This window comes from Nuphar pumila, chromosome 15 (assembly GCF_984573655.1).
Source record: "Nuphar pumila chromosome 15, dmNupPumi1.hap1.1, whole genome shotgun sequence".
NCBI lineage: Eukaryota > Viridiplantae > Streptophyta > Magnoliopsida > Nymphaeales > Nymphaeaceae > Nuphar > Nuphar pumila.
The window spans coordinates 8,729,730-8,740,019 of NC_143263.1; the positions used below are offsets into that span (position 1 = coordinate 8,729,730).

The following is a 10,290-nucleotide window of genomic DNA, read 5'->3' on the forward strand; positions in this document are numbered from 1 at the left end:
ACAAAAAAAAAGAGGGGAGAGGGTGCTCAGCACCCTTCTTCTAGGCAAGCAAGAGGAGAGAGGCGGGCAGGCGGGCGGACTGCCTGAATCAGAGAAGGGGCATTCCAGCAAGGGATCGGGGTCGATGAGGCACGTAGGCCGGTGCGGGTGGCACCTGGTGGGTGCTATGAAATGGAGAGGGAAGGAGAAGGAGGCTTGAGTGACAGCAAGAGGGGATGCGGCAGCGTCAGCCACCCCTCCCGGTCGGCTAGATGGTGGCAGCAGCAGCCTCACGTTGTTGTTGTTGTGTTTTCTTCCGAGAAACAGAGGATAAGGAGAGGTGGGGGAAACCATCGTGGGTGGTTTCCGGTGACCACCGCAGAGAGAGAGAGAGAGAGAGAGAGAGAGAGAGAGAGAGAGAGAGAGGTGCGTACCTAAGGGAGGCGGTGCCTCCAGCGAAGCTCCGACGTGAAAGAGAGAGAGAGAGAGAGAGAGAGAGAGAGGTCGGGTTTCGCCGGCGTGAGGAGGGGCTCCAGCAAGGGGATCCCGACGAGACTCAGGCGAGGGGGTCAGGGTTGCGCAGGGGAAGAGTCGGGAGTTGGAGGTCTCTGTGTTTCTTTTTGAAAAAGGAAAACCCCCTATGGGAGGGTTTAAATAGTCGACGAGGGTTTTGTTACCCGGATCCGATTGGATCCAACCTGGATCCAAACAACTTTTTTTTATATTGAGTCTTACACAATGGGTTGGATGTCGTATTCAAATGGATTGGGGTAAACCGGACAGATCCACAAACGAACTAGATGGATCCATAATCATGTTTGAATGAACCCACAATCACATTCGAACGGACCCAGGGTTGAATGTGCATGGCTTGGTGGGCTATGATGTAATGCGTGATCTGACAGACTGACACTACTATAGGATGATGAATCCCACTCTAAGTAGAATTTTGACAGAGCTTGCACACTCTCTTACTTATTCTGATCAGGTCCAATAAAAGCCTACTAACTAAATATATATATATATAATCAACTAAAATAAATTATTAAAAAAATCAAACATACCTGACAAGCACAATTATATTGAAGTTCAAGGCAAGACCATTCATTCCAGAACTTGATCAAGTTACATAGCAAGGAAAGGCTCATGTAAATTTATAAACATGCATAACCAAGCATTTAAGGTTCGGTTTTCATTTTAACATTGTGTGGCCATGTTTACCACCAGCAAAAGCAAGTCAGCTTTGCCATACCAACTGAACTGAAAATATATGACCAAAAACAAAATTGACATGTAAGTCGGTGTTGCCCTAACACTTCCCCCACTCGATAATGATTTCTTTAATTTTCTAGTATGGTATCAGAGCACGTACTAGAACAGGGCCCACCAACTCAACATCCAAGATCAATTGCACAGCCCTTATCCATTTCTACTACAAATGTCAAACTCACACAAAACATGCAAAAGTAGCAAGTATTTCAAGCAATTGCACCCTAAATTCACCAAAATAAAGTTTGTGTACCCCTTAGCACAGCTAAAAAGTCATTAATACTCCTAAAATGAGGGCAAATATAATGGAAACAATACTTCTGGCAATCTTTACAATAAAAACCGACCCAAGTTAACACACAACTAAGACCTAAATAGTTATAAATCAAGACCAAAAACTCATAAAATAGATTGGCAACAAGTTTCTAGAAACATGCGGAAAGTACTTAAAAAATTGTAACTCACTCAATACTAGTCCAATTTTGCCTAAAATCAAGTTTTCTCAAGGCTACCCAATGGCCTGACACAAATAACTCAAACCTTGACCAACTTCAAATCCAATCATTTTCCCTAAGGTGACATCAGCAACTCCAATGACTTGCCATGCAAAAGTCAATCTTCAATTAGATTTCAGCCCTGTCTGATGTGTATTTTCACTTTCTAACATCCAAATCCTATCTTTCTCCTTCATCTCCTTGGCTTGGTACCATCTTACGTGAAGCCATGAAAGTGAGAAGAAGAAGGAAGGCCCCTATTGAGCTGCACTATCCATTACTACTTCAATGTTTAGAACACCCTTTATTAGGGCTACAATAAGAAGAATATGAAAAATGATGAAAATACCCACAGTAATGGTGTAATTATAACTATGTCCTCAATAAATAGAAAACTGAAATCTATCCCTAATATTTATTTTGACAGATTAGTGTGGCCCGTAGTGTAAGGTCACCACCACGAGGATCTATTCTACATAATTGATAACACTGGACTTGCTGCTTATCCTCCAAGTACTCCTTTATGTGAAAATCAAACTGAGATCAGGCACTCAAATACCAACATGTTAGAATTAAATTAAAGCATAGAAAGCTTGGTTACACAAGATTTTGTTAACCAAGAAAGAGCATTATTATTGTTTCATATATAAGATGCCAGATTATCACAAAGGAGCTTAAGAAAGAGAAATCCAAACAAGTCTACAGCAATCTTTAATTGTTGCCATTTGTATCCGAAGAAGGAGCTTAAGGTAACAAATACCAGATAAGAGGGATGGAAACAAGTATCAGTATAAGAGAAAAATCATGTATTGGTAATTTCATGTCATAGCCAACCCATAATAGGACAGATTTTGTTCAACCAAGAAAGAGATTATAATTGTTTCATATATATGCTGCCAGATTATCACAAAGAAGCTTAAGAAAGAGAAATCCAAGCAAGTCTCCAGCAAGCTTTAACTGTTGCCATTTTTATCCTAAGAAGGAACCTAAGGTAACAAATGCCAGCTAAGAGGGGGGGAAACAAGTATCAGTATACGAGAAAAATTAGGTATTGGTAATTTCATGTCATAGCCAACCCATAATAGGGCAGTTAAGAGTTTTTCCTTTTCTTTTCTTTTTCTAATGAAAAGATAATTGCATAAATAAGTAGCAATCAAAGATAATCAAAACAAAGGTAGAAGATGTCACCAGAAAAAAATTAGATTGGTTTCATTTTTAACTTAGAATATATTATTTATTATATACTTATATGACAGCAGCCATTTGGTTGTTCCAAATTTTAAAAAAAATGTCGTACTTTTTATTACTTGGTTGTTTATGTCAGTTCACTTTACCTCAGAAATCAAAGAATTCCTTTTTATGAACAATAACACAATGAAAATCCCATAGTTCAGATTTCTGCAGCATATCATACTAAATATGGCAGCATGAAAGCATGCTCATGGGCAAAGCAGATGCTAAAGAGTATCACTTTATAGTGCAAAGGGCACCACTAATTCATAAACCAATTACAATTTCAGTCCACTGGGAATGATGTTCCTAGATTGTTTTTAGACTGTAAATGCATGTAAAATCCAAGGTTCAAACTTCAAATAGCCAATTATGCCTAAAATACTTTAGCAGAAATAGATAAATATGAACAAACAGTAATAGGGGAATAAAAACATTTCCATCATAAAATTATTGAACCGACCAATGCCCAATTCTTCCTTTAGCTTTTCTCTTTCCTCTGCTTTCATTGTTGTCTCAGTATCAATCATATCTGTGATGGCTCCATGATTAGGCTCGAGATCATCTTCCCAAGCATGCTCCCCAACATATGTGTCATCATGAAAAAGTACACCATCAGGACCCTCAATGTACTTTTTAATTAATAGGCCTTTTGGCATAGTCTTCCTCCACATACCCTTTTTGTACCTGCACTAAACATTAAAATATCAAACAAATGTGTTTAATGATGGCAACCACTCTAAGCATTCCAACCACATTCAGTGACAGAGAATAAACATAAAATGCTTGAAAGGCTCAGTTGTCAATTTCAAACAATCAAATCTAATCTTATAAAGTCACATCATAATTTATGACAAAATGATTGCTCAATGTCTTATATAGTTCTGTGATAGGATAGCTCCTCTTGCCCCCCTTGTTCTGCATTGGAAAATGGAATCTATTGTGTGATATTTGTACTTTGTATGGGACTACATGATGGTACATGTATAGCTAGAATTATATGCTTTTCAATTACTTTTTTTCCCAGCCGTTTGGTCAGAGTTTTCTTAAAAGAGGCATTTCTGAACCTTCTTTTAAAAATAAAACCATCAAAAAAAATAAATGCTTCCGCTCTAAGGTTTTGAACATCTGTAAAGTTGGGACCTTTTCACAATCTTTCCTCAAATCAACAGAGGACCATATAGTATTGCATAGACCGACTTGATTTGAAGTAGAATAGTGTGATACATGGAGGCACATCTACAAATTAGTTAAAAGATTAGTTAGATTAGATTAGGGGTTACCTTTTTCTTTTCTTTTTTCTCCTAATAAGAGATCTCAAAAACTTAAGATCTTCTAACACCAGCAAAGAATCGACCTTGAGAATATGGCACATCTATGAAAAGAAATGGTTGTTCATGAAATACAAATGCTGTAAGAAGCAGATAGCAAGGATACATCTCAACAAAGCACAATTTGGCTGGAACAAATTGTTATTCTCTATCAAAGTTACTTTTTCTTTTCCATTTGTCAAACATAATAATGAGACCAAGTGCAAAGATCCAGTACAACATGTAGTAATGTATTTTGTATGAAGAATTGCAGCATAGTGTCTCGCAAGCGCTCTGCACACCTGGCTAGGTGGGCAGCTCAAGACGTTGTTAACAAGCTCAAGAATTGCACATCCCTTGTCGCAAGACCGAAGCCAACCATCATGGACACTGAAACATGGTCGCAATCAACATGGCGCCTCACAGCCCATAACAGGACATCCAAAACATAGTGGTGGTTTCTCCCTGCCATCCATAATATTTAAAAAACAAATGCAACATAATAAGGTCCTAATAAGATTCATTCTATTCTCATACCCCTTCATTGGATATGCAGAACTAAATGCCATCTCGCAACTGTATAATGCCCCAACCAAGATACAAGATAACCTGGTGGCTTAATTGTAGGAAAGGAAGAAAAGTGTGGACAATCAAGGTCAAACACTAGCTGTTAAGAGTTGTATGTACATTATATATATATATATATATATATATATATATATATATATATATATTCTTTGATCTTTGAAGTCTCATTACACTAGCATCTACAGAACCTGCAATAGAATAAATATCAAACACCACTGCCAGAAGCTGAGGAAGACTTAGTAAAATCTAGACCCTCCACCAGCAAAAGTTAAAGAAATTTCTCATGGATATGATGAAATTACAAAGAAAGTAGTGAAAACATGTTAAATATTTTTTTATGGGAAAGTATTGGAGAAAATAGAATATATTAAGGATCATAGAATTCGATATTTTTATGGTATGTTAAGTAGTTAACAACCATTTGATAGCTATTATCTTTTATGTTATGCCACTCTCATATTGGTTTAAGTGTTAAATATTTGTTAATTCTCTAAGATTTTTTTCTTTTTTCCCTTTTGTTTACATTTTTTATCTATTATATTTTACAAGGCATGGTACAGTTACTATACAACTCAATGTAGTGCTAGTGTGTGCTGGCCCCAACAGGCGCTAAGAGATGTCTACTAGTGCTAAGGTCAATATGGTGAATGGCGTATAGTTCCTCATATGTGATCTTACTTAAGAACCTCATTCTATTTTTCTTCCATTCCATCCAATTAACTCCCTTCAGTTTTTTCATGCAACTGCCATTTTTCCCTCAATTTAAGTCATTAATTCAGAAAACATTATTTTCATTCCTTCAAACTCATTCTAGTAAACTGAGTATCAACGTTTCTGGTACAGTCACTAAGTTGTAGGCACCCAACCTTGAATCTTTGAGACTCCAGTTCCCACACCCCCACACAGAACCAAGTCTCCTTTGAAAGCATAATTGCAGTCACCCAAAGAGATTCCAACTTCCACTCCCAACAGAAATCAGTTTTACCTTCAATCCAATACCATGTGCTTCTAATTCCAAGAGATGTATATGCTCATGGATTTCTTCCCACCCAGTTTCTAGTAGCATCAAGGCTAACCTGCAATTCTCTAGTCACTCTATGAAACAAACTATAAACCATACACTTTTTTCTATAAGGAAAAGAAGAGCACCAACCAAAAAGATCACAAGCAGAGAACACAAAAGGCAGTAGAAAACAACCCAACATATCTGAATAAAATCTACTTAAAGGTAAGTCTCGCTTGACAAAAGGACATAGGAACAGACTTACTTCCTGACATTGATTGGTGAAGGTTCAGGTATCAATGCTTCCATATAAGCTTCTGCTTGTTGCCTCCTGTTTTGGTGATTAAAGCATAGTGTCCTTAATTTCGTATAAGTTCTATGGCATGAAAACACCACAACAAATGTGTACACAATCAAGATCCCAATTCTCATAGATTCCCATTTCTTGAAGTCCTGAAAACGAAAAATGATAAGAGAATCATTTAATATCCAAAGTTCAGTGGCATTTTGATGCAATATATAGAAAAGTAGATCTGGTTGCATAGAATAAAATAGCAAACTCAATGACGGATTAACCATGAAAAAGATTTAGCCTAATCCAAATATAACAAGAAACTCAATAGAAATTAACAAACACTGCATAATGAGTCTTAAGTAGAAACTCGATGTCCACACAAAGCAACATTGACATTTATGAGAGTCTTAACATGTTAATCGCAGTAATATGCACTTATTGGTGTCTGCTTTTCGTGGATGTTAACAAGTTCACATCTTTTTGCCTCGGTATATTCAGAAATGTCATAGTAGCTTCATACATTATCACCCATATAGGCATTTAATGAAATATATATATAAGTAAAAGATAAATTTACTACCAACACTTTGGTACTGCGTCATTGATTGTTGGTGTCGCGGGCTTAGAAGTGAAGGCCCCCGCGATGTAGCTTCAGATAGTCACAAACACCGAAAGCATGCCTTTTAAGCATACAAGCAAACTCGCAACACACGCACAAGAGCAAAATCAAGAGTACGCACATGCACATCCACAAAGAGCATATTAACAAAATCAAGAAAGTGCTTAGTCGAATATTCAAAATGAAAGATCGAGGAGATCTCAAATACTTTCTGGGTGTGGAAGTTGATCGGAAAGAAGATGCATTATTACTAACTCAGCACAAGTATACCATTGATTTACTCAATAAGGCTGGAATGAAATATTGTAAGTCATTGTTAACTCCAAGAATGTCGCAACAATAACTTGGACATGATGAAGGGGACATTTAAGATGATCCCACACGATATAGAAGCATTATGGGTATGCTCCAATATCTCACCTTTTCATGTCTTGATATTGTATAAGGAGTGAATCAAGTTTCACAATTCATGCATTGTCCACGAACCACTCACGTGTAAGCCATTAAAAAGATACTTAGATATCTTAAGGGTACTCTTAGAGATGGACTTCATTATCAAAGGATGAGCAGTGGTAAGGATATGATAACCGTGAAGGCCTTTTCATATGCAGATTGGGCAGGGGATCCAAATGAAAGAAGATCAGTCTGCAGATATTGTGTTTTTTTTGGCAAAAAATTGGTTTAATAGAGCAGCAAGAAATAAAAGGTTGTAGCCCACTCCAACACTGAGGTTGAATATCGATCAATGGTTGCAGCTTCGTCAGAGGTAACCTAGATTAGGTATTTATTATCTTATCTAAATCAGCAGACACCATCTTCTATACTATTTTGTGATAATCAAAGTGCGATTAAGATCTCTCTTAATCCAATTCAGCATGGAAGGACCAAGTATATTGAAATAAACCAGCACTTTGTCGAAAGCAAGATAGAAAGTGAGGAGATTATGGTTCAGTTTATTGGGACTCAAGATCAAGTGGCTGATCTATTCACGAAGGAATTAGGTAAGCAAAGATTTTGGTACTTGAAGAGCAAGTTGTCAATGGTTCTCACCATGCACAACTTGAGGGATGCTATTGAGACATGATACTTTGAGTCAGGATCCAGATCTAGACTGGTGTCCCAATGTATTTTGACTTAATGTATTTTGTTTCTTGTTCCAATATTGCCTCTCTTATGTAAAATCCATGTTTATTAGTCTTAGGGGCACTATTGTAAAGTTGTCTTGAAATTAAAAAGGAACCTACAACCCACAATGGGTGTGCGTGGAGTCTCATGCTGCAGCCCTACTTTTCTCCTATCTCTCTTCTTCCTTCTCTCAATTTCTGCTGATGTGTCCCTGATTTACACTTCATAGGTCCGGGTCTGAGTGCAGACCCTCGAGCCCTGGATTAAGCCAGCCCAGCCGGCCCAATGTCCACCACCCCTAACTACAATTCATTCTTTAGTTGTCTGTATTATTGACTATTTTTTCTATTCAAAATGACAAGAATTTTCCAAGACTTTCCTGGGATTTAGAACCTATAGTATCATGAGAAATCTCCAAGAGTGTTGGTGGCATGATTCTCATCACCCCTCTTTGCTTTTCCTGCTTGTGTTGGGTGCTTGACCTCACGTAATACTAACTACAATTATTCCAGCAATTCTGCAGAGAGAGAGAGAGAGACGCTACATGCATCAGAATGAGAGACCAAAATAATCACAACAGGTGAATGTCACGGAATCTAAACGAATAATCTACAGTTTTGTCAAGCTCAAACTAAAGTAGGAAACATATAAAAACAAGTGTTACAAGCAAACCAATATGTCTTACATGGTTTTGAGTACTGCCAATGTCTGAAAAGAAAATCTATCCAATTCAGCTCAGGAAGGTATAAAGCAACATTGATTGTTGATTAATAGTAGATAATGAAGGAAAAGATTGTGCACCTTCCAATGTTCCCATCGATTCCAGTCAAGAAACCTCGGAAACAACTCAAACCTCAATCTATGAAGCTCCTCTTCACCCGTGCTCAGCGCTCCGACAAACCCATCTGCCAAACTACCCATCTGAGCAGTAACACTATCCACATCAAAACCAATTTCCCTCTTCAACCGATCTCCGAAGCGGTTGAGGAATCGCCACGATCCTTGAGACATGGAAGCAAAAACTTTCGACCAGTTTTGGCTACCTGTGTCGGCCTCATCGTCTTCTCTGCCACTAGAGCCAGATGAACAGAAAACGGCAATCCTTTTCCTATAGAAACCGCGATTCCGGAAGTTCACTCGGTTTCTCTGGGGGCTAACAAACGAGAGACAATGCCGAGAAGGAGCAAGGACGGGGGGAGTAACGAGAGGGTTGGTTTTGTATAATGATAGTGAGAAATCCATCAACTCCTAGCGAACCACATTGAATCGAAACAACGTCTCAGTACCGAGTTATCGGCGTCGGGAATCAAACAATGAAAACGAAAGCAATCAAGAAAATATTTCTACTCACCGATACTACTGATAAAATTATACGGAGAGGAAGCGGGAAGAAACAGACCTCGAGCAGAACGTATAGTGAGGAATCAGAGACGAACAGAGACCCTAGGGTTTCCTCAACGCCGTCGTTCTGGCCATATAATGCAGGCCTCAGAAAGCGTGTATGAGTTCGGAACGACGATTTTCGCCGGAAAACTTTTTCCCGTGGGGTTCGAAGACGGAGTTCGCTCTCCACTCCGCGTAGAGCTACAAGAAACCGCGAGGGTGAGAGGGAAACTCGGTGGACGAGAGTTGATCGCCGGAATCCCGGCGGCGACTTCGCCGGATTCTTCCTCCTCTCCGGAAACCACCGGGTCGCAGGGAATCCGAAGGTAGCGTCGGTAGGACGTTCCGAGGGGGCGGAGAACGAAAACGTAATCCGGTGGCAGAAGATTTTTGAGATCGTAGGCGGGGCTTGAACATTGTGAACGGGTTGGATAGCTGACCCATCAGCACATACCCGATTCCGCCCCAATAACAAATTACCGTTTTCCGGTTCACGTTTTATCGGGTCACGAAAATGGAATCCTAAACCGGAACCTGCATAAATTTTAAAATTTTATTTTTATTAAAAATATATTTAAAATCCTCCGGTCAGGTCGAATACCCAGCAAAAAAAACTTGTCTGACAGGGTACCAGATAAAAAAACTTGACCCAAGCCCGGCCCTCGTATTGCTCGGGTCAAGTTCGGGTCGACTTGAATATTATTCGGGTCGGTACTTTTTAGGCTGATACTTGAGAATTCGGGATCTGATCAAATTAGGTACCCGATATAAACTAGACCCGTTAACAGCCCTATGTGCAAATTCCAAATTTTTTTATTTAAGGGACACAAGGACGCGGATTTTTAAAATGTTTAATCAGATATCTTGACATTTCAAAAATGAAATTGAGTTATTATTAAAAAAGAAAAAAGTGTTAAGTTGTTAACAAATATTTAAAAACATTAAACATTGATCCGACCCGCTTGCGCTTCTCCTGCAACAAGCCGAGGCAAAAC

At 38.8% G+C, this 10,290-nt stretch overlaps 1 protein-coding gene across 1 annotated transcript in view; it reads right to left on the reverse strand.

Annotated features, from left to right (window-relative positions):
- The window catches only part of FTSH12 (FTSH protease 12), a 65,699-nt gene extending 56,029 nt beyond the window's left edge, over nucleotides 1-9,670 (reverse strand). The window contains exons 1-4 of the mRNA XM_089988441.1: nucleotides 9,264-9,670; nucleotides 8,714-9,160; nucleotides 6,139-6,326; nucleotides 3,436-3,659 (exon numbers count right to left, since the gene is read on the reverse strand). Of these exons, the coding sequence (XP_089844567.1) occupies nucleotides 3,436-3,659; nucleotides 6,139-6,326; nucleotides 8,714-9,154 (853 nt within the window). The 5' untranslated portion in view covers nucleotides 9,155-9,160; nucleotides 9,264-9,670. The remainder of the gene's footprint in view (nucleotides 1-3,435; nucleotides 3,660-6,138; nucleotides 6,327-8,713; nucleotides 9,161-9,263) is intronic.
- Nucleotides 9,671-10,290: the final 620 nt, after the last annotated feature.